Genomic DNA, 24,186 nt, shown 5'->3' on the forward strand with positions numbered 1-24,186 from the left:
TTAAATATTTTTTTGTGCAAAAAAGAATCTACATCACCTGTAGTGGGTTATCCTCAGTAAAACGCCCAAACCGTTCAAAAAGGAGCAAGTCCAAGTAAAACAACAAACCAAAAACAAAATGATTACATCTATAACATGCAAAACTGTACAAATTATTACAAAGCAATCCTAGAAAAAAAAAGTGTAATATGATATGAAAGAGCAAAATAATATAGAAGGTACTGTGGATAAGACCTCACTGAAATGCAAAGGCGATTTTTATTTTATTTTTTTTTGAAGGTTTTCTTCCTCTTGTTACCACTGTGGCACCTCAGCCGTCAAACCACCCGTCACCCCTCACACCGTTCTATCCTCTAGTCCTGTCGTCTCCACCTGGGTCACATCAACTGTATACGACAGCCAGATTCCCCTCAGTCACTCACACACTCACTCACTCATCCATCCATCCATCTAACCTCTAATGCGCCCTTTCTCATCAAAATGAAAGGAATTCATTGGTTCTGACATTTCCTGAGTTTCTCTCCCTCTCTCCTCCAACTGGGATATCTGGGATCAGCTTCTCTGTACAATAATGACCAATAATAAAACCCCGCCCTAAGACGCTTCCTATCCCGCAGCAAATACATTCTACACATAAACTCCAGCAGGAACTAAGTTTAAAAAGTTTCTAAGAGGCCATAGTTTGGAATTAAACCAGCTTAGTTGCACGCTGGCGCTCCAAACCTCTCGTAAAAAAACACTAAATAAAACACTTGGAATGGGTCTTTCAAGGATACTTTGAGTTTCGACAGGGCAGGATCAGCAGGAATGTGCACCGAAGTACTCAAGTTTTTGTTTCCCTTTCTAACAAACAGGACAAGCGTAATATACTGGAGGACTCTGACCCAGGACGCACAGGAAGACCAGAATTCTCTGCACCACCATCAACAGGCTGCTTCTTCTACAGATAAACCAGGACAACCAGTCGAGCTAGTGTTTGAGCTTCATGAGCCGCACAGCTCAGCGTTTGATACTTTCTCTCCCTGTCTGTAAAGTGAAAGAGACGGACAGAGGTCTCAGGTTTTTGGCTGTGAACGTCCTGCTCCACAGCCAGGAGCCTCTTTTCCATCCTGCCAAAGAAAAAGCGCCTAGAGGGAGGACTCCCGATCCAAATCCAGGTCCAGCCCTAGCTTATTTCATCAAGACAAAGAGAAACCACTTTCCCACAAATGTACATTCTTATTTAAGCTTTTTTTTTTTAAATTAGCGTGCTTAAAAGTTGTTTAGACAATGAACACATTCTGCAGAAGATGCAAAGACTGTGAGAAAGGACACAGTCATCACCCTCTTTTAGTCCTTTTTTGGTTAAACTGAGCTGATCTCTCAGTGGAGGGACTGACCTTCTCCATCCAGGTACCACAGCGAGACACTCACACTCTCACACACACACTTAGTGTTGATTAACTGATCAGAGCCGCTCGGCCTGGGACAGTCAGGAGGAGCAGGGCAGGGCATTCGCAGCTTGAAAACACCACCTCAGTGTGTAGATACATGTGATGATAAATGCACGTGTTCACTCTACAGTACAACCAGTAGTGTCCATCAGTTGTCTTCACTCAAATGCAAACAAAGTGGGGGGGAAAAAAAAACAAAACAATGCGTGTCATACGTAGAATTTAACACAAAGAAATCTAAAATCAAATGACAAAAAAATTTAAATTGGAAAATAGTTTAAAATGGCTTTTGTGTGTGAAACAACCTCAAATCACTCAAAACGAAATGAAAGTCAAAGAGGATTTTTCTTTCCCGTGTAGATCTCTACAGTATTTTCCTTATCATATATTACTCTCTACTTTGAACCTATGTACATTATTGTGATGGAGTCTGTGAGTTGGTCGGTTTGGTTGCACAGCAAAGTGAAACATCTACGCTACGATGGCAGACACGTCCAGGGCTGCTGGATGATGTCACTTGCAGTGGACCAATGTGGAAGAGAGTAGCACAGTAGGAGGAGCCGTGGTGATGTCATAAGAGCCGTTATTACTGACGCTGCTTGTAGCTTTTCTTTTTTTTTTTTTACTTTTACTGTTGGTCAAAATAAAAAATATTATAAAGTCACTGCACTTAGTATCATGAGCAAAATAGAAAAGAAATATCATTGATTTGATTTCTCTCCTTTTTTTTTTTAAAACTTATTTTTTCTTTATTTTTGCAGCACCCAAAGAGAAAGCGACTGAGGGAAGTGAGGAGGGGGTTAAACTCCGCCCATCCGCTTCAGGCCATAAAGAAGCTACCCTCCCTTTCCTTGTCTAAGATTGATAAATAAATTAAAATATTGTCCCCTAAAACCCTAAAGGGTCCTATGTACAAATACAAATCATTTTCTCTCAATAATAATCCTTTTTGTTGCATCATGAGTCTGAATCAATCTCATCGAGGGGTGGGCGCAATCAGCAGGAAGAGCTGAGACGGGCGTTTTTCCTTCCTACATCATGTGACCTGTCTGAACAAACAGCGAGTGCATACAGCTTCTCTCAAACACACGTGTTCAACCGAAAACATCAGCACCACCCACTCATCTATGACGACATGGGGTTGCTGCCCCCACGATGGAAGTACGCTGAGACACAAACTGAGGCTGTTAAGTGGGACAAATGTTAATTGGGAATGGGGAGGGGGGCAGGAGGTGCAGTTCTCTGGGCACGGGGGGGTATTCAGAGAGGAGGTGAGAGGCAGCGGAGGAGGAAGGTTTGGAGTCCTGTGCTGTCAGTTGGTCAGTCGGTCGGTGGGGTTGGGGCGGGCGAGACGGAGGAGGGGGCTCATGTGTCCCAGCCCATCCGGTCTGTGCTCTCCAGGGACAGAGACTTTGTCTTGTGGGGGGAGGCTGGGCTGGGCGGGCTGCTGAAGGTGGAGCTGTTGGAGGCCGTGGAGTGACGAGGGGAGTCCGAGTCCTGAAGAAGAGGACAGCAGAGGAAAGAGGGAGAGAGAGAGACAGCGGGAGGTGAAGTTCAGGAAAGAAACAAAAGGGAAAAGAGCAAAAATCCAAAGTTAGACGATGCCACTTCCTGTCCACCTTGGACAACAGAGAGGACTCGGTGAGTGAGACATGTCCCTGAGGAAAGGACTGTGGGACAGTAATGTTTTAAGGTCACTGACTGACAGCTGGGTGTTTGCCGAGCATGCATGTTCTTCAGCCACTGTCGGTGCTTATTAATCTGCTGTCTGGAGTGGAGGGCAGACGTAAAGTCACAATGGATCACACTGTTCCCTCCCCCACCCCCAAACTCATCTTCCACTACATTCCACATCATCAGCAGATGAACAGCTCAATTGACCAGAAATGATCAGCTCCAGTAAAACAAACATGCAGTGAGAGCAGATGAGGGGAGGGGATGGGGGTCCAACAGAGTGTGACCTGCATGGCCCTGATATCAGCTAACACAAAACACACACACACACAGATAATAAACTGTCACATCCAGCAACAGATGGATGTTTTCTGACCATGACTGTATGACCTTCAGTGATGATGTCATCAGGTTGCAGATTATTTACAATAACTCTCTTCTGCTGCTGGATGAGTCTGTTCACTGATTTTGGACCTGATTTTCTTTGATTTAAAACAGCTGTTCCCTGATTGGATCCAGTCTGAACTTGCACAGACACAATAATAAAACAAATAAAAGACTAACAAGCACAGTTGTCAGCTGTTTCTTACCAACTACAGCCAAACACACAACAAACAATCAAATCTTCGCACAATGTACTAATCACGCACTCATACATGCTTACACGCTCGCACGCACACATGCACATCAAACTACAGCGGCCAGCTTTGTCTTCAACCCTTCTGTTCTTTAGAGTTGTTCTCATACTGATGTTTGTACCACAGTGCCTCAGTTACTGTCTGAAATATGGTGCTGGGTAGAGACAGCTATGCAATTCTATGCACCAACACATTAACTCACTTATAAAGGTTTCATTCCTCAGTAAAAGAGTTTCCCAGAAATCAGTTCTTCGCTGCTCTAACACAAACCCTGTGAGGGCTCTAGCAGCTGCTGTGAAGAACTGATTTACGGCCAGTTTTGCTAGCTGTTGGCAAAACGGCTGTCTTTTGTCCCACCAGTATGAGGACAACGTGTGGCATGCAAAGCTTTAACTTTGAGGGGTGGGTGTACCCAGGGTGGGGGGAGACTCTAGTTTTATGGCTGACAGTCAAGTGAGATCATGAGTGGATGTATGATGACCTTTGTGTTTTACTGCGTGTAACCCGAGTCGTACACAGTGACAAGGTCAGTAGTGTATCAGACCAGTGCATAGGGACGTCTGCTCTTCAACATCATTTGAAGCTGTGCCAAAGCTGTGCATCAGGATTCACACCAAACTATAATCTATCATTGGCTGCATCATTATAGAGATGGTGGTGGATCTCTGAGCACAGACCTATCACACGCCCCTCTGGCCTCGTGCTCCTCTGACCTGGACAGCTCATGGTTCGAAACATGGGCGGGCCGTCAGGAGGCGTATGGAAGCAGACATGCTCTGTGATTGGCTGGATGGACAGCGGTGGGGAGGACGTATGCAAAAGGGCTGAGCAACGACAACAGCAGTGTTGCACCATTTAACCAGCAACCAAAAAATAATGATGACACAGGCCACAGAGAGGGACGGACTGCTGGGAGATATTGCTGACGTGACAGGCCCGAGGTGGTGCAGCCAGGGACAGTGGGATGGCGGAGTTGTGTGTGTCTGTGTTTATGTTCTGAATGCACCACATGCTGTTGACCAATGAGACACTGTGCTCTGCATGTGGGTGCACACTCAGTGACATGGTGCTCTCAGTTGTGTGTTTGGTGCAAAGTCGTTGCAGCTGTTGACATTACCTTCATCTTACTAAGCAGGGTCCTTAAAGCCCTTTTCAGATCGGGGGTCTTCTCCGACGGTGAGACTGCCTGCCACTGCAGAGGAGAGTTCAGACTCAGCGCCCAGCCCACAGACAACATGCTGGGGTGGGAGAGGGCAGGCAGGGAGGGCGGGGCACAGCTGGGTGGAAGGGTGGATGGAAGAAGGGGCAGGGGTGGGGCAAGGAATGGGGCAAAATGAGGCGCAATGGAGTTGAAAGCATCCAGGTTTGGGCCATGGGGATGGGGAGCCAGAGGAAAGATGGCAGACAATTTGAAGGTGGGTGATATATGAGGGGGGGCAGAGGTTGCACGTAAACCCAAAAGCTAATGTTTAATGCCAGCCTTTTCTTTGCATAGCGACTGTAAACCCAGCGCTGCAGGAAACTGCTCCAAAGACAGGAGCAGGACTTCACTGCCTGCATCAGGGACATGGCAAACATTAGTCCGTGTCACAGTGTTTCCTTCAGCCCCAACTAAACCTATGGCAGCTATCATGGGGAGGCAACAACCATCTCTACACCGGGAGAGGCCTTCGCCAGCTGACGGCGTTGACTGTGAAGCGCTGACATCAGAGAGCTAAGAATCGCTTGAAGTCGTGGGATGGGGTGAGGCCTGCACGCAGAGGCTGGGATGTTTGTGACAGATGGGACAGAGGGAGTACTTTTTTCTCTCATCGGGGAAAAGTGTGATCTGGTTTCAAATACTAAAAAGTGTGTTGTCTAACTTCTACAATCACATGACAGATGGAAACAATCATAATCTTCATTTGGACTTCTTCATACAAAGCTGATGTTGGGTTGACTTTAAAGCCATGTTCAGGTTTATAAAGTGGCTGTCCTAATTTGAACCAACTGTTGATAGAAAGTGAGGATCAGCTGTTTAGGCGAACTAAGCAACATTCCAGTATTTTAAATTCAATCCTTTCATGTTTTTTAGTCAACCACACATGAAGCTGTATGTTAAGTTCCCACGTATTTACTAACCTCTCTGTCGAACTGCGACAGGGGAGCGTCACCACAGTCCATTCCTCCACCCGAGGACAGGGAGCTCTCAGAGGGTGAGGTCATGGTCTGACGTTTGGAGCTGTAGCTTCCTCCTGACAACTCTCGGCGCAGAGCGCTGCCGTTCTGAGAGGAGGAGCCTGGACGAAGGAAGGGACGGCAGAAGTCAAACTTGCACAGCTGAACAGTGTCTCTGGTCCTGAGAGGATGTGTGTGTTACTCACGTATGCCCAATCCGCTGCTGGCGCTCATGGAGCGGCCCGGCTCAGCGCGGTTCTTGGTGATGGAGGGAATGCTGACCGAACCACTGAAGCCCGCGCGGCTCTCCTGAACACGGACGTTCTGGTTTAAACACGCACAGAGCAAACACACACGCACGCGCGCACAGACACAGAGCAGTGCAAGGGACAGGAGTGAGGAGGATGCAACAGTGAGACGCATTACATGCTTCAAACAACTAAACACAAAATGTGCCAGCATGTGATTGACCAGCAAGGTTTATGGAGAAAAACATGCAAGCATGCTATCCATTAACACACGCTTGGCGAGGTGGGGGAAGGTTTGTGAAGTTTAGAGGAGAATACAACTGTGACAAGCTTCGTGATTTGACACAGCTCAGGTTTTCAGGTCAGCACAGACAACAGGGAAAACAGAAACAACAGGCTTCTGTTGATATCCTACTGCATGGAGGCTACACAGCAGTGGACATGGAGGGAAACTGCTCCTGATCAAGCAGCAGATTGACAACACACTCACACATGCACAACCAAGAACTGCTTCTGTATTTTTGTATTTGTGTGCGTGTACTCTTGCATGTACACTTACTGGTTAGTCTTCACTTGTGTTTACATATTCTTCATTGCTTTGTGTACATACATGTCACAGTTTGCTAGGACATTGTAAGTCTGTCTGTTTGTGTATACTCTGTTTGTGTTGATTTTTATATGTGCATATATATTTATTTATTTGTGTGTCTGTACCATGGGCAGGTCTTTAAGGATCTGGATCCCATCTCCTGGTCCCATGTGGGCCACGTGGTTAAAGTTAGTGGGGTTGGAGATCAGCTTGTTCCTCATCTCTGGATCTCGCAGCATCTCTCTGCGCGTTCACACACACAGAAGTTTGAACAAAGCCTGAAAAAATTTCAACCTCACAAAGAGATGTATTGAACCAGATACACTAAGTGCTGCATCTGTCTTTCTTAGTAACACAGACTCGGGGACTGGCATGTGCCTTTAGTTGCTCATTCATTCAGGACTGCCCTCTATTCCACAGAAATGATATTTTTAAGGAAACGAGTTGTCTGTTTTTCCAACTACAAAATATAAACCAATGATTTTGATTCAGCTCCAGATTCTTCAGTGAGAAGCTACAAAACTAAAATTGGTCTAATTGAGGAGCCGGCACCTGTATTATATCCCAGCAATGGTACAGTGGTAATATAAAAAATATAAACTGTTACACAGTCAAAGGTGACTAGCAGTGAGTGCTACAAAAACAGAATCACTAAAGAAAAAGCACTGATGTTGAACAATGAGCATGTAGTGTTGTGTGTAAGCTACCTTCTCTGCTGCAGTCGCTCTTCCTCAGGCACCCTGAAGGAGAAACGTCTCTTGTTGTTCATACTGCGCACCATCTGCTTCCTGCTGTTGTCTGACGTCTCTGGGACGACCAGCTCATCACCCTCTGGAATATCACAACAAAGCCTCAGGCGTGTTTACAAAGCGATTCACATTTACGCTGGTGGCAGAGACTGGCATGTCAAACTTTCTGCAGTTACCCAATTCACTATCATGAAGGGAGACAACGTCACGTGGAAAGATGCCACACATCTGATAGGGTTAATATAAAAAGGTAGAACTCTGTGACATTACAGGCCAGAACAAACATAAATCTCAGGTTTTATGGTGCCATCACTGAGATTTTTGTAGTTTTCAGCCATGTGATGTTTGACATTGTGGAATAGAGAATTCTTACCAGCCATTTTGTTTCTAAAGTAAATAAGCCGGACGGTCTCCAATCCCAGGAGGTTCAGAGAGCCATCGACGTTGAGAGGTCGCATCTGAGAAAAATCAGTTAAACATAATCAGTCTGTTTTATTATGCTGTTTTCAAATATGAGCAATCAAGAACATGTGGTTTCTCTGGTGAAAGTGTCAATAGACCACATTCATGTGGATCCACAAGGTGGAGCCAGAGATGCGTAGGAAAGCTTCAACATGTTAAATCCACAGCACTGACCTTCTTCAGAGGGATGGTCTGAATCCACTCCATGGTGTTGACATCAAACACATCAATGGCATTCTCACTGTACACTGACAGGTAGGGGGCGTTGTAGCCTAGAAAAAAGGAAACATGAGTCGTAAGTTACTTTAGTGAATCATTATTTTTAAATAATGTTAACATGACACGGGTGTACATGCAGGTTTCATAATCTCTCTAACAGTTCACTGATATATAAAATGAACATGAACTCTGTCACTCACAGGCAGCGTTCGGCACAGCGGGCCACATTAGCTCCTGCTGACGCGACCTGCGGCCCTGAGAGTCCACATACACCCCGATGGAGCTGAAACACAGCAGCAGTTCTTTGCTGGAGATCTCCACAGCACAGAGCGCCTCCAGGTTATTCTGGGGGATGAAGGCCAGGGTGTGGTCCTCAGGGTGGAGCAGACTGACTGGAGACGTGTCACCATGGACACTGAGGAGAACAAAGGAAACAAAAAGCTGAAATGAAGATTTTCATCTAATAGAAACTTTAAATACAGGTACATTCATTTGAATGGCCTAATCATGTAGAGAGGCTTAAAAAGAACTGTCATTTATAAATAGAAACAGAAAACTCTGCCTTGTACGTAGGTTAGCTGATGAACAGGTAGAGTACCTGTAGCGAGTGAAGCCAGACTGATAGCCCACATATAGACGCTCACTGAGCAGACCCATCCACTGGACATTGTTTGGCGCGTGCAGCTCTCGCAACCGACGGTGACGTGTTTTACTCTTATTCACCTGAAGGACAAATTGAATAGATGGCAAAGAAATCACATTATGATGAGGCGACAAGCAAAGAGGGGTAAGGAAGTTATGACAAGCCTAAAAATGAAAAGAGCACAGTTTAGTTAATCAGTGTTTCTGACCTCAAAACAGATGATTTGCCTCTTCATGGCCACACAGAGGCAGGTGACGGAGCTGTTGCGGAGGGGACCTGAGACAATGGTCTGGCAGCCTTTTGTGTCGCCCAGTTTGTAAGAGTCGGTCTCACGGCCATCCAGCGCCTGTGTTGGGAAGAGACGGACATGGCGATTCCTGCCAGAGATGACAGCCAGCAGCTGTTCCTGGGGGATCAGGTCGACGTGATACACCTTCTTGTTGTCTCCCACCCGGATTATTTCTGTGGATGGAGAGTGTGTGAAGGAAGAAGTGAAATGGTGACGATCAGAGATGAATAGATGCCGTTAAGGTTTCCTTAAGGGTTGTTAGTCTAGGTATTAGATCTATCCGAGCACACAAAGAAAGAGGCAAACGAATAAACAGGAAAACATCTTTTAATGTGGATCTTACCATCTTTGGTAACATGGATGACAAACAGGCCTTCCTCGTTGCCCAGGGCGACACGTTCGTGATCTGAGGGCAAATGAGATGAAGGGAGGTTGCTGTGTTAGAAAAACATGTTCCAATCTGATGGTTTCTATTTTCATAGCATGTCGGACTTTGGAAATTTGAGCATACAGCATTACTCATATCTGACTACTTGTTCGTGAGAACATCTTTATCTGGAGCAGCTCTACTTTACTAAAAACAGACAAATGGGGAGTTGTCACTTATGACGGTATAAAAATAGGAAAGCTGATAGCAATATCGTGCATACATCTGGGATTCGCCAGAAACACATAGCTGCTCCTCATAACTTTTAGTTTGAGTGCTGAATGCCCACCTATGATAGCAGCAGACTGTGTAGTCTTGATGAGTGGCAGGGTGCTGTCATAAGCCTCCTTCGGGATGTAGACAAAGCGCTCCTTCAGTTTGTTCTTCTTCAGGATGCGGTGGAGCTCGTTGAGGAGCCCCACCCATTTGTTCCTCTCCTGGTCGCTGTCAGCCAAGATTAAGATGGAGGGCTTGTGGCTGCTGGAGGGGGATAGCTGGGACGCTGTCACCTTAAGGGAGGAGAGGGGAGGTGAGAAGTAACATTAGATGTTACTACTTGTAATATTGTTGTTGCTTATGGTTTTTATCGCCTCTCTACACAGTTGCAGTTCAAGGTGAGGTCCAATGACAGACATCAGTATCTAAAAGATGGTCATTTGAAGGACATGAGAGGGAACCGTTTGTTGTGGTCAGTTGTCTCAGCAATTAGTCACTTATCAGGGAATTATCAGTGTAGATTATGTGTGATTACAGTCCATAAGAAACACATTATCAACAGAACTCACTCTGAATATACAAGGGATGTCTTTGCGGCTGGCGTGGATGACATCGGAGGCCAGGACAGAACTGACTGAAAACTCTTCATCTCTGGATCACAGTGTGAAACATAAGGTTAGATACAGGGCAATGTCACTTATCAAAGTATTAATTCTATGATATATTTATGCCCAGTATTAATTCAAATGAGATATCCAGGACTGAAGGTTGATTGCATCTGTATCAGACTGAAACCATTGTATATGTTATTGATTTGTGTGCACACTGTTTTCCTAATTAATTCTTAATTCTATGGTGTCTAAGTCAGAAAATGGGCCATCACAATTTTCCAAGCTGAGAAAATGTCAACATTTAAAATTTAGATCAAAGGAAGGCAGAAAATGTCTTCATGTAAAAAGTTGGTAACTGACTAATTTATGTACTAAAAAAGCACTAAAAACTTGACTGTCAGTTTTGTTTTTTTTTTTACCTCATATCTATGACTTGGCTGACTACAACACTTGGCTGTGTTGCCTTTCCTTCTCCCAGTTCATAGAGGAACAGTTTGAAGTCACACACCACAGCCATCGCCCTTTGCCAGCCCTTCTTCACCCCAGTTGGTTTGGGTACCTTGAAAAGAAAAAGAGGCACACTTAGTTTTATATTTAAAGATGCCACCTCAGAATTATACAAAAATATAGATGTTTTTTTCTATTTGAAACATCCAAAACTGGGCCTTTAGAAGCTGCCCATGTGTCACTAAAGTTCATGTTAACCTTTTTGTGAATGAAGGATTGTAATTCTATGACTGATGATTGAATGTTGGCAAGTAACCAAATCACTGTCTGGCTTTATTGTATTTTATCTTGTTAAGTGTTAGTGTGGATGTGCTGCTGAGACAATGTGACTATCCCCCTTGGGGATTAATAAAGACTATTCTATTCAATTGAAAATTCAGTTCATGAGGCTCACTCACCCTGACATGTCCTTCATATGCAGTACCGATGCCCCTTTGGGGGTCAATACCCAGAGGACCCTTTGTCTGGTCCTGGGGCACAGGACACACAGCTGGAGCCTTGTCAGCACAGGTTACGTGGCAGGAGAAGTTACACACTGGACAGTGAGACGGGGGGGGGGGGGGGGGGGGTTTATTTTGGTGGTCAAGTATCAGATTTTTGAATGAATGAGAACATAACTCCATGGTTTTAACCTCTGACTTTCGCAGATGCTCATTAAACTGAATGGATATGACCTGAAATCATTGAATTCAGATTCTTGCAAGTTTACCCCTCCCATCCCGGACAACTCTTGGAAAGAGACTGCAGTCAGGACCAAAACTTCCCACCACCACAATAAGAGAATTTTTCCTGTGCACAATTGGCCTCATCAGTAAGACCAAAGATCCTGTCCGAAACAAACAGCCCTATCCCTGACCTCTTTCATCCTTTGTTTATTGTCCTTACCTTCACAGGTACAACCTTGACGTATGAGCCCCACCATGAGGGAAGTGCACTGGTTACACTTGGTGGGTGTGTTGAATGTCTTCACCACAAACTGATGTGCTTTAGGCTGTGCACAGATGAGCAAATAAGAAAGAATCAGTTTACAGAGCATGAGGCCTAATAATGGTGGACAATAGTGATGTGTAAATATCTCACCTTGGGTGAGGAACGACCAATACTGCCATATCCTCCAGACCGCATGGTGGGGGTCTGGACTGTACGAGGAGGATGGTCTATCAACTGGAGGAGAGAAAAACAGAAACACGAAGCAAAGAGGTTTCTAACTGTGGTTTGGCTCAGTTTTTCACTGATAAATCAGACACAGGCCACTTGGTTAAAAGCCACACATACAATGTTTTCCAAGAAAAACAAAAAGAACTCTGTAAGATAAGAGCTAAGATTTCATGTTTGATTGTCTGAGTTGGAAAAGGTTTGCTGGTTAATGTTTACTGCAATTTTCCACAGACTCATTGACCTATACTCATCACCAGTATTGTCTCAAATTAATGTCAAAAGGACTGTGTTTTGTTTGCAAACAATTCAAAATTTCAGTGGTCAGTTTCAGGTTTGCATGAGTGAATAAAATATTTTTTATGTTAAGAAAATAGTGTGATCCTTTTGAAAACCTACTCCTTTCAGGCAAAACAGTCATCTCTCCTCTGATTGGACTTTCTAATTGGATTATTAAGAAATCAGATTGAGGTGTCGAGATGGGGTCAGAACATAAGTCCAACGGTTGGTTAATATTTACAGCATGGCAACTTTGAGCAGTTACTTTTACATGCTCTGCACTTTGGTTGGTTTCCCCACCATCACCTGCCCTTCAGTGATTTGATCGCAGGTGTTACATTTTTTGTCAGTTTCCGGTCTGTCACATTTGGCTTAAACACGTTTCTTCATGTGTCTCCAGTGGCCCTCTTTTGAATTTGGTCTGGTGATCAGATCTCTAATGACTCAAAGTGTCTGAGCTTCCAACAGGCCTTGGAATGTATTTACAGCACCATAATTGACAGCAGTCTGATACATGCTGAGGTCAGACTAGAGACCACTGTTTGCCTCAGTGTTTCTGCCTCCTGTCCTGCTGCTCCTTGCATTTTTCCTTAACCAAGTTACTTGCAACACACAGTCTCAGTATTGTGAGTTGCTCCGAGTAATAGTTTCAACTGACCTCTCATTGAAAGTTGTCAGTTGAAATCCTTAGGGAATATTTGGTTTCTTTGTGTTTTGCTCCTCAACTTGCCAGACATACAGAAAGAGAGGCTGCTGATGTTGAGTTAGTCTGGAAATCTTCATTTCTCCAGTGTGATGTTGGAATTTAAAATAAACCATGTCACACTGTCTGGACTGGAAAAAAGATTTTGGGAAATAATATCCAACCACTATTCAACTGACATCACTCAGTCCTGCTGCACTGAGAAAATTAGGCCTGTTGAGCTGCTGTGTCTTAACAAAAGCACTGAGTACTTTGCCCAGACTTAGTGGTTTGCTGACCTCTATAGGCTCCATATCACTAGCCATGGAGGGCGAACGTGAGCGGGACTTGAGGTGGGACTTAGGGTCATCCTCCCGGGATGGAGTGTTGGAGGGGGTGAAGTTATCCATAGAGTCCACCTGGGAATGGAGAGGTGAGGTGTAGAATAAAAGGATACAGTGAAAGTAGAAAGATGCAAAGACAGAGATAGAAGAAGAGGAGGAGGAGCATGATAACAGGAAGAAAGGCAAAGGACGAGTAAAAAGGAACAGGGTGGTGATGAAGAAAAGGGACAGAGAAAAAGAAGTTATTTCAACAAAACAAACCAGATACCAACAAGTAGCATACATGCTCAGAGAAGGACAAGCTCTATCATTAAGACATAACAAAAATTTATAAAAGCTACAGACGACAGCTGCAATGTACCTCATGTATTATAACATATGGTCACACATCAAAGGCCAATGACCATGCTAATTTAACACACTGCGGGACCCAATGCACCATGCACGGCCATTCACAAAGCTCCACTTAAGAATAACAAGACACCAGTACAGACCTAGCAACACCCCAGCTATTTAAAACGTGACTAAACCAACATATTCATAACTTTAACAGCACAAACACTTAAAATGAACCGTTTTTCAAACCCCTGCCATGCAACCACAGCCAGAGTACACACGTACAGGAAATGCACACATAAATGAAAGAACTGTAAAAATGACGAGAACATCAAAATTACAAAAGGCTCAATGACAGACACAGAGCGCAGCGATGGTGCTTACACGTCTGCCTTTGCTAGTTGGGCCAACGGAGGGCGAGCGCTTCAGTGGCAGAAGAAGAGACAGAGGAGATGAGTATTAGAAAGACTGAAAACACATTTAAACTGACAGAGAGAGACATATGAAAACTCATAAGCCTGTGTTACATAAGACCAGTGGCTTGCTACCTTTTTTTTTTAAATTTTATTTTTTGAAGCTTTACCTCTGCAGGCCAACACACCAGCTCAGACAACTCTATTATTTAACATAAATGTGGGTATTATTCCGCTAATGTTTGAACATAAACTGCATGTAGTTATTTATCCTCATTAGGCTATCATTTATTTGTTTAGCCTTAAATTTTCATTAACTATCATTTGCTCATTCACTATTTTAAGATGGTTACAAGTACGGATTATTTGACATCTGTACTTCAAGTATTATTACCCATTTGAATTTCTTTGTTTTCTTGCTAACTAGTTCTCAACACGAACTAACAATATGCGGGGTTGAGACCATTCAAGATTCTATTTGCCAGTTTGTTTTGTACTTAACAAATATGTGGATGACTTCCACTTGGCTCAGTGATTCCCCTAGTTGGGAATCAATGCATTAGACAACTCTATGTTCACCAGGGTTTGATTAAGGATAGAGGCTGAGGAGGGTGGATGGATACTGATGGGAAAAATATGGAGTCATGGGGAGGGAGCAGCTTGGGAAAGTCTGTACAGAGCACAGTGACGACTTAAGTTTCTTTCTGGCTGAAAACACAATAAACAGTATGTACTTTGTGGTTCTGTTCAATCCAGGGACTATGAAGCTGAAATGGAGCTATTTAACTTGCTAACAAGGACGAGTGCACAGGGCAGCACACCGCAAAACATGTCCTCCTTAACAAGTGTTTGTATTTCAGATTCAACTTATTCAAATGATTAATGTAATCTTTCTTAAACAAAAAAATTTAAGTCAGATATTTGAGTCACTGCTATAATGAAAGGTTCAAAAGCCCCATATTGGGAAAATGAAATGATCTCTTAATTCATTTTGTTGTAAGAAAAATAATATTTTTGACCTTGTTAAAATGACATTTTTTGCAGTATGTTCACTCCCACTCCTCCTTATAGATGCACTAATACAGGGGCAAAGACTCACTGATGCATATACAGACACATCTACACTGTTTTTAATTAACTGGTAGATATACCCACAACTCTACAGCATACAGCTACTGTACACACACTGATGTCCACCTAACCATGGTAAAACTTACATCTTCCCAAAACTCAATTAAAGAGGATGAAGATGAGGAATAAGAGTCCTGAGAGCGGCGCAAGGAAAAAACCAAAAAGATACAGCAAAAATAAAGATCTGTGACAATTGATGTGAACAAAATGATAAAGAATGAACTAAAGCACAGATAACACAACTTAAGAGATGCATGATCATGATCATTAATTAATTCCGCCTCACATCAGTTCATAAACTCTCCATGCAAATTTTTCTGTTAAACACTTACGTCAAACTGGTCGAGCGCTGAGGTGGGTGCATTGAGAAAAGCCAAGAAGGAATTCTGGGAATCCTGGTGCTTGACACCTTAAGACACAGAACAAGTTACAACCATGATTAAGCACATGAATTCAGAGCATCAAAGGGTTGCTAAAACAAGATGAGTCACAGGACTGTTGCGAAAAGGGGGGGTGTGTTTCATATGACCTTATTACCAATGTACATTTTCATGTACATAGCACATGATTTTATTTTTTAAATGTGGCTGCTGATACAAAACCTCTGTTGGGTTTCTGGTTTTGGTATAAGCCTCTTTGACAGCGACAATCTCTCTCAAAAGATCTCACAGTGTAGAGTCAACCATCTGCCCTCAATGTAACAGATGTATCCAAAAAAAAAATTTCACGACCTTCTCTAACTGCGCTCTGACCAAAATGAATAGTAAAATGAAAGGACATGAATGACACAGAGTAACAAAAATGTCATCTTGAACACCAAATTGATAATTTGTTGCTACTTCTTTCTGAGCTACTGTGTAGAATAAAATATGCATGTTAATACCCAAAACGACCACTGTGTTATGATTCTTCCTGCAAGAAAATTGAAAGATGATTTAGATAAAATACCCCTCCGTAGCCGAAGTTCTTCTGTCTCCTTTTTCAGCCGGTCGATCTCAGCCAAGAGTTCCTGGTTTTTACTCTCCACTTCCTGCAGTTTGCTGGTGGAGATAGAATAAGTGACAAGAGTGAACCAAATATTAACTCTCAATCTGGGCAGATTTTTGTGCAGAAACATTGAAAACAAAAGTAGGAGAAAAGGTAAAATGGAACTCTTCAGCTACTGCAGGAGAGCATCTGTACCACTCTGTGGAGATGTTGTTGGCCTTGACTTTGTTAAGCTCGTCCTGGATGCCTTGCTTGGCCCTGATCTCAGCATCCAAGGCCGACTGCAGCTCCAGACGAGCTGACATGTCCAGCTTGGCAAAACGTCGCATCTTCCATGGCATGTCCTAAGGCAGAAAGGAAGAAAAATCAGAAAATGAAAATTAAAGTCCAAAGGATATAATAGATTGGAGGAACTAACAGTATACTTGTGACAGCACAGATTCATCTCTACTTTGAAGTTTAAATTTATTTCTAAACAAAATATAAATCGACGCTGTAAAAGACTGAACATGAATTCAATTATCTTGTAAAAGTCGAATTCACAGAGCAGCTGGATATCAACTTTAACAAGGTATCGCATATGCATCTACAGTTAAAAATGATGTTTGAATCTCACTGTGGCTCTGGCTCCCAGGCTGGTGTTTCTCAGCCCCTCCAACTCTTCTGTCATTTTAGTGGCCAGAGCCTGCAGGTAGCCACGAGCGTCCTTTTCATCACTCACCCTGCAGTACACACAAAAATAATTGCTTACAGATGCAAGGTGATTACAAATATGATATTTCACCCATATCCATAAAGATTAAAAGATCACAAACAGAAAAATATCAGTTTTGACTGTACATAAAGTCACAAACAACAGGCTGGGCACATGTTCAGACTTCAGGTAGTTCTGGGAACATACCTACACAGACTTCATACTTGTGTATAGTTTTAAAATGCAAATAATAGACTGGGACAACAGTGAAAGGAAGCTAGCATACAGGAATTTACCCCATAAAGTAGCATATTTTCTAGTTTATCCATATTAGTACCTCAACATTTCCATTAGGGGGCAACATGGATCACCAAATTCTTTTTAAGGTATATCCCAGAATACATTAGTATGTCCATGTTAGCTGAGTGTGTGTCTGTGTGTGGTATGTGTGTTATGTGGAGACAGCAGACATGTCCAGCAGAGGGAGGCCAAGCAGCTGGCATGGTGTCAGCTGCAATGGGAAGTGATCAGAGAGGAAGGAAGGGTCAAGCAGCTCTCAGATCTTCAGAGGTATGTGAGAAATGCTGCATTTTTACTGTGTGGAGGAATCCGATACACCAGGCAACATGAGAGTGTGTGTGTGTGTTTGTGTGTGAGTCTGCATGCAGTGCCAGCCTTTAGCATGCACCATAGCAACAATTAGAATTTACAGTATATGCGTCAGAAAATAATTACATTAGATGAAGCTACAGTGTTTATATATAAATGAGTGTGTGTGTCTCTCTCACCATTGGATGATTTCTGTGATTTGGGCTTCCCAGTGAGCTACGCTCTCCTTTTTGTCAGCCAGCTCCCTCATCTCATCCTCGAGCTGTCGGTTGGAGCTGCTCACCTTCTCAAACATAGTGGTCAGCTGAAGAAATAAGTACACACGCACATTCCATTAAAAACCGGTACCACTGTGTAATGAGTCTAACAGGTGAAGTTCTTGGGTGACCCAGGCAAAACTGCTCCGCCTTGAACATGATGACTGGTGCTTTTAATACATGTGTGAAGTTAATCAGTCAATAGCTGAATGTTATGACGGGTTTTACAATTCAAATTCCAGATCATCAACCACATTGAACCACAGTCCTGGCAAGGAAGTGAATGGACACACACACCCACGCACACACACCAGGAGTGTGATTCATCTGAAAAAGTTTTCCTGAATCCTTTGCTATGACCATGATTGCGTGTCTCAAACTGCCTCATTGCTTGGTTGAATAGCTCACTTTGTGGGGCCAATTTTCATGTTTTTAAACTGTCAATACTGTGACGCAATGTGCAAGCTAAGGCAGCAATTTAAAATTGTTTGGCAATTATTTTCAAGTCTCAGAGCTGGTTCTTCAACCAGTATGTAAAGGATTTGTGAGGACAATCAAAGTTAGTCATTGTTGCGTCAACAGCTTATAAAGCATATAAGAGCATATAAAATAAACACAAATATGGATGTACTGTAACTATATGAATAAGACAGATTAAACTACATTGTGTCTCATTCTGCAATAGTTCTTGAGTGTGTCACCCGGACAAATTAAGGTTGTGGAGGAACTTACTGCAACAGGAACTATGACAGAGCTCTGTTGACAGCGAACACATTTTGTCATAACACCAGTAACAAACATTTACAGGGGTGTAGCTGAAATCAAAGGGCACGCTAAATTCATTGATGGGTGTGGTCCAAGTAATGAGTGCAAAGTAGACATGTAATAATGTCTGATTATTCAAGGGTTGGTATGGGTGTAGCGATGGGTAGTGTGATCCTATCAGGAGATAGTTACACAGTAGCTAACTGTGTTAACCTCTGCTGACATTCTATCAAAAATCTAATACTAACATTTTAATACAGGTGCTTTTTGCCTTTGGAAAGTTTTCAACTACTGCTTTGAAATATAAGCATTTAAATATTACCACATATAAAAAAATTAAGCCTTATACGGAAATGTGGGATCATATCTTGGCTGTGCTGAAGTGCCTATAACAGTTGCAGCTGAAACTCTACAGATGTTTCCCCAGGTGTGAAAATAACAAGCAGACACTGGGAAATTACATATAAGTTTTGGATGCAGCTATTAAGAATGAGGAAAAAAAAACAAGAATGAACCTGGTGTAAAATATACTCGTACAAGCCAATTCAATCTTGCTGAACTTATGAATGATTTAAGAAAAATTGTTACAGTCACCAGTGTTCTTGAAATGCACTTCTCTTAGCTATGAAAATAAAACTCACCAGTGGTGCCGACGTGTCAACTGAAGTACACAGTCTGTTTTCACAGGCAGGGAATAGTTGCTAAAACTAACACAAAATTAAATGTGAACTTGATAAATTTTCACTCCATGTGTTTGGTGTAGATCATGGCTTAAAATCGCCGAGAGGTTTGACAATGGTTTTTTTTTCATAGCGCTCAGCATTTAGCCCTGGCAGTGTTCAGTTTTTGCTTCAGCAGCTGCCTGAGGGAGTTTATGTAGTTCATTGTCCAGATGTGCACCCTCAGTTGCAATATCCCCTGGACTACCTCCCACTTGTTCTTCAACTATTTTACGTTAAGATGTTCTATTTCTAATAATCTAATACTAATCTATATATACTTTTCGATAACGGCACAGACAAATGTAGCAATGCATTTTTAATGTTTAAGCTGTAGCACTGGGAGACAATACTAAGTGTGTTTGTGTCTGTTTATTGTTAAGTGTGTGACCTGAAGCGCTGCAGTTTGAACTTCTCATTTTTACTGCATGACATTTTTGTGAACCCAAACTCGCATCATTTGCGCCCTGTATGGCAATTTGGGGACATCTAATGTGCTAATGATCATATAGGCACACAATAAATGCTGGAAAGAGCTCTTAAGACTTGACCAAAAAAGCCTACAAAAAATAATAATTAATAAATAAATAAAAATAAAAATATAAGTAAATATTTGGTCTAGTACCTGAGGTACTGCTTTGTTTACATATATATGTCTATACATGCAATTGGTAAAATAGATGAAGTCACTGTTAGAGATTTTTTTAATAAATCACTGCAAACAGAATTCTCTCACCTGTTCATCAACGATCTGAGTCCATCAACAGTGGAAATTAAACTTCAGAGATTTGCTTACCCACTCTCGTGTGCTGAAAAGTCATTATAACTGAAGATGGTGTGGCTTGATTTTGCAAGTAAGCAAACACTGCTGAAATTTAGTGCCTCCTTCAAAAAAGCAAAACTACTCAAATAATAATATTTTCAGACCCTTCAAATATATTGAAGAACTAGTAATAGAGAGATCAAATCCAACCGGGGTGCTTTATCTTTTACAAATATATTTTTTTAGGAAGTGAAAAAACAAAAAAATAAGATAACTACAATGATATGCTCTGTCATTGCAGTGGGATCATATTCCATCCTCTCTCCATTTTACCAAGGTATTCTCATCAGCTGCAGACTTTAAAAACAATATTTTATTCCATATGTCAAAATGTCTTCCACTTCTAAGACACTGTTTAAGTTGGGAGCCTTTCTGAACTTCCAAAGTCACTTCCAAAGTCAACAGAGCGTAATCCAGAGAGTCATTCCATCTGACTGTGTAGGAGGCTACAGGGTGTTTTTATGGGGGATATTGAACAGTGATTTCTTTGGCATTGACGAGAATAGAGAGGGGGTGGAAGGAGGAATGTGATGAAAGAGTTTGGGCCGACATAGAGGGTTACCTAGGGTGAGGAAATTGTGTTTTTCTGCATGTGTGTGTTGGCGATATAAACATTATACAAAAAAGCCAAGAAGGGAAGACAGAAAAAACACTGATAAAGATGGAGAATGAGATATCCGAAGGTGGTCCTTTTTTTTTTTTTTTTTTTGGTGGTGGTGGCTTGGTACTAAGACCAGGTACATATCATTGGATATCTCACCTTATCCAGTTCACTGGAAAGCTTCTTATTTTCGTCAATAAGCAGGACTCTTTCTCTCTCATACTTCTGTTTGTACTCGGTTTCAAACTCTTCCCGTTCACTTTGGCTGGAGGAGACACACATACATAGACAGTGAATAAACGAATAGTGACTCAAACTCACCAAAACTGGATTTTAGTCACACATTTTCATTTCGTGGAATGTTTTTTCTGCCTTTTAACGTGAAAGGTTCTTTGAATAGGCCTACTACATAAATATAATTCATCACATAATCGTAGTGGAGTAGTTTTGTTACAACATAGACAAACATCAGCCAAACAGTTGGGTGTTCAGCCACTCTCAAAAAGCCTCATATATCCTCCTGCTTTTGTTTCTGTGTGGGCCTCTGGCTTGACACATTTCTTACAAAATCGAAAACTACAGCTTGGTACTAAGACCAGGTACACATGATTCAGCCCAAATACATTAAAGCAGTTAGAATCAAATACAGTGGTGTGCTTGAAAATGAATTAGAAGAAGTAGTGAGAATAACATGTCAGTAACACCAGACAGGAAGGTTAGGATATGGGCTACAAAAACAAAGCTCTCAAGCCTTCTGCTCAAAAACAAAATGTGATTAAAATCTAATTAAACCAGCGGTTCTCAGAGTGGGATCGGATACCCCTAAGTACCTACCAGGAGGGCTGCTGAAGGAAAATAAGTTAATTCTTTGAATTATTTCATATCAAGGTACATTTTCACACTATATATTTTTTGTTTCTTTTGTTTTGCCCATTTTGCCTTCATTTTACTATTCAGTAATTTAGTAAGTTTAGTAAGTAAACTCACAAAAAGTCTGAAAACTTAAAGGCAAAACGAGTTTTGGATGTTGCTTTATCATTTAATTTTGGATACAAATTATCAATTGAGTTTGATAACTCAGGAAAACATCAGTTAAGAATGTGGAGAGAGGTGACATTGGCTTGCCTTTTAACCTCTACATTTTGTGATATGGGAATGTGACCAACTCATGCAAACATGAGACTAAGAGGAGTTTCCTTAGCTACTAAGCTAAATAATCAATGCCACTTACTGAGCAGGTATAGCCACAGTTTGTCTGCATGGTTATCCTTTGTGTTGCTAAGTTATGTGTACAATAATAAATAGAGAAAGGCCCTTACACAATCAAGGAAGTAAGGAAAGGCTAACAAAAGATGAGGGTTTGATTCTGATAGACTGTGGGTAATTATCTTTTTTTTTCCCCATCAAGAAATTATAACTGGTATGTCAAACACTTGATAAAACTCCATACAGGAAAGTTATGCATTTTATGTGGAATAAGGGTAATACTATCTGGCTTGAAAATACCCGAGAACTCCTGCTAAAGGGTCTAAAGTTACCTGAATAAGAAGTCAAGTCTAGTTGGGCTAGGGATAACATTTAAACTCGAGGGGAGGGATGAGTAGCTAAATTAACTATCAAAACAGCATCTCACAGTTACTACACATTCATACAAGAGTGGGGATTAAGCTATTTGTTTTTTGTGTAACTTTAATTACCTCATGGATTCACCACTGAAAAATAAAATAATACAATAATAATTAAGCCATGCATAATGAAGGATGTCCAGGGGAATTTGTCCTAATCTAACACTACTTTGTAGCGTTATGGGGTTAGGGATAGTAGAAAGCACTAAGGTAGGAAACACAAAAACTGAAAAATACCTCTCACGACGAGTCTTGTCCAGCTTGTCTTTAAGCACCAGAATTTCTTTCTGAAGGGCAAGATGTTGACTCTCAGCATCTCTCAGCTCCTTGCGCAAGGCCTTCAGCTCAGTACTATGCTGAGCTTCCCTACGAGCTAATTCTTCCTCGTAGAGGAGCGTTTTCTTCTCCAAGTCTCCTCGTAGTCGTCCCACCTCCTGGGTCTGGTCAGCCGAGGCTGGAGTGGAAGAGGGGCCGGCCTGCTTCAGCTGTATGGTATGGAGAGAAGTAGGTTTGGTGAGGCAAAGCAAGAAGGTGAAGAAGAAAGCATCTACAAACACTACAGGGTGATATACAAAGCAGGCCATCTTAAATCAGTGAATCTCTTCTGATGCAGTCCAGGCATCATTGAAGCGAGACAGTTTAACTTTAATGACCAAGGGAAAAGCAGTTTGTTCTTTTCTCCAGCTTCCCAGTTCTGTACAGCACGTCTTCAACAAATTACCAGGACTTATAACAGTGGAAGACATATGGAAACAACTCATTGAAGTTGTTGATGTCTTGTGGCAGCGGATATGTCACTTTGTCAGACTGTGAAAATTATGTGCTTAGCACAACACAACCTGAAAACTAAAGATCAGATCATGTCATCTATGTCATCTACTCTGTATCCTTAGGATGCAGAGAGACTGTAAAGTGACAGGTTAAGGTTCGGCAGGGTGTGTGTGCAAACTTACCTTAAGCCCTTCCAGCTCCTCCTCTAGCTGTCTGCTGTACTGCTCATTCCGCTCTCTCAACTTCCTCTCTTTCTGAGCCTCTCCTGCCTGCTCTTCCGCCTGTGCCTCCATCTGTGTTGGACACACATTTTCTCAAGTGACTGGATAAAATCATACACTGTACATAACTTTGTCTTTGGTTGCCCATATCAACACACCAGGAGCAGAAATAGCCATCGTTCATATACTTATATATACAAGCCCAATCTAGAGCAAGATTTTAAGTGCACACAAAACAAATACATTAAAATATAATAATAATACATTATACACTCAAAATAAAACAACATTCTTTCTTCTCTAATATATAAATCACCAAGGAAATCTATAATACTAGAGATGACATAGGTACAATACACACACAACAAAAGGTGGTAGAATGATGCATCAACCAGTGAATGGAGACAGAACAGGGTCTGCTAGCAACCACGGGGAGACTACTCTACCTCTTTCTTAGCCCTCTCAGCCTTTCGCACCTCAAGGCGGAGAGCCTCTACCTTCTGACTCTGGTTCTCCACCTCCTCCTCCTTATCACGCAACTGGCGAATGAGGCGCTGCTTAACTGACCTGTTCACAACACAACAGAGAAAATAACTGACCTGTTATTTTATAAAATAAATAACTGACAAAAATAAGAACCACGACTCAACCATTTTACTCAAAGTATAGGTAGGATCTCAAACGGAAGCTGTAGCTCTGGCTGTAGAGAAACTATTTTAAATGGTGAGAGAAGGTGACTTTACCTGAGTTCTGTGAGTCTCTCATTGAGCTCTGAAAATTCCTGCATAGCCAGTTTCCTCTGACTGTGAGCGTCCTTCAGGTCTTTTGACTGTAACTTTAGCTTCTCATTGGTCTCCAAAAGGTCCTGACAACAACAGGAACAAAGGAGATAAGACACTGACAATCAACCAC

The 24,186-nt window shown here is 42.2% G+C and overlaps 1 protein-coding gene across 8 annotated transcripts in view; it reads right to left on the minus strand.

Annotated features, from left to right (window-relative positions):
- Positions 1-266: 266 nt before the first annotated feature.
- The window catches only part of cdc42bpab (CDC42 binding protein kinase alpha (DMPK-like) b), a 70,663-nt gene continuing 46,743 nt past the window's right edge, over positions 267-24,186 (minus strand). Inside the window, exons 14-42 of one of the 8 annotated variants that reach the window (XM_029495910.1) lie at positions 24,018-24,139; positions 23,721-23,841; positions 23,236-23,346; positions 22,520-22,767; positions 20,817-20,922; positions 17,672-17,796; positions 16,806-16,911; positions 16,385-16,533; positions 16,151-16,242; positions 15,535-15,611; positions 14,043-14,081; positions 13,278-13,397; positions 11,943-12,026; positions 11,748-11,853; positions 11,261-11,397; positions 10,775-10,914; positions 10,314-10,395; positions 9,818-10,037; positions 9,445-9,507; positions 9,021-9,274; positions 8,768-8,892; positions 8,370-8,584; positions 8,125-8,222; positions 7,862-7,946; positions 7,447-7,570; positions 6,865-6,982; positions 6,109-6,211; positions 5,867-6,024; positions 267-2,930 (exon numbers count right to left, since the gene is read on the minus strand). In XM_029495910.1, coding sequence (XP_029351770.1) covers positions 2,799-2,930; positions 5,867-6,024; positions 6,109-6,211; positions 6,865-6,982; positions 7,447-7,570; positions 7,862-7,946; positions 8,125-8,222; positions 8,370-8,584; positions 8,768-8,892; positions 9,021-9,274; positions 9,445-9,507; positions 9,818-10,037; positions 10,314-10,395; positions 10,775-10,914; positions 11,261-11,397; positions 11,748-11,853; positions 11,943-12,026; positions 13,278-13,397; positions 14,043-14,081; positions 15,535-15,611; positions 16,151-16,242; positions 16,385-16,533; positions 16,806-16,911; positions 17,672-17,796; positions 20,817-20,922; positions 22,520-22,767; positions 23,236-23,346; positions 23,721-23,841; positions 24,018-24,139 — 3,660 coding nt within the window. In that variant the 3' untranslated portion in view covers positions 267-2,798. Of the gene's footprint in view, positions 2,931-5,866; positions 6,025-6,108; positions 6,227-6,864; positions 6,983-7,446; positions 7,571-7,861; positions 7,947-8,124; positions 8,223-8,369; positions 8,585-8,767; positions 8,893-9,020; positions 9,275-9,444; positions 9,508-9,817; positions 10,038-10,313; positions 10,396-10,774; positions 10,915-11,260; positions 11,398-11,747; positions 11,854-11,942; positions 12,027-13,277; positions 13,398-14,042; positions 14,082-14,594; positions 14,599-15,534; positions 15,612-16,150; positions 16,243-16,384; positions 16,534-16,805; positions 16,912-17,671; positions 17,797-20,816; positions 20,923-22,519; positions 22,768-23,235; positions 23,347-23,720; positions 23,842-24,017; positions 24,140-24,186 lie in introns of all 8 variants that reach the window. The other 7 variants (XM_029495909.1, XM_029495915.1, XM_029495911.1 and 4 more) reach the window with 7 other exon arrangements.

This window comes from Echeneis naucrates, chromosome 24, assembly GCF_900963305.1.
Source record: "Echeneis naucrates chromosome 24, fEcheNa1.1, whole genome shotgun sequence".
NCBI classification, from domain to species: domain Eukaryota; kingdom Metazoa; phylum Chordata; class Actinopteri; order Carangiformes; family Echeneidae; genus Echeneis; species Echeneis naucrates.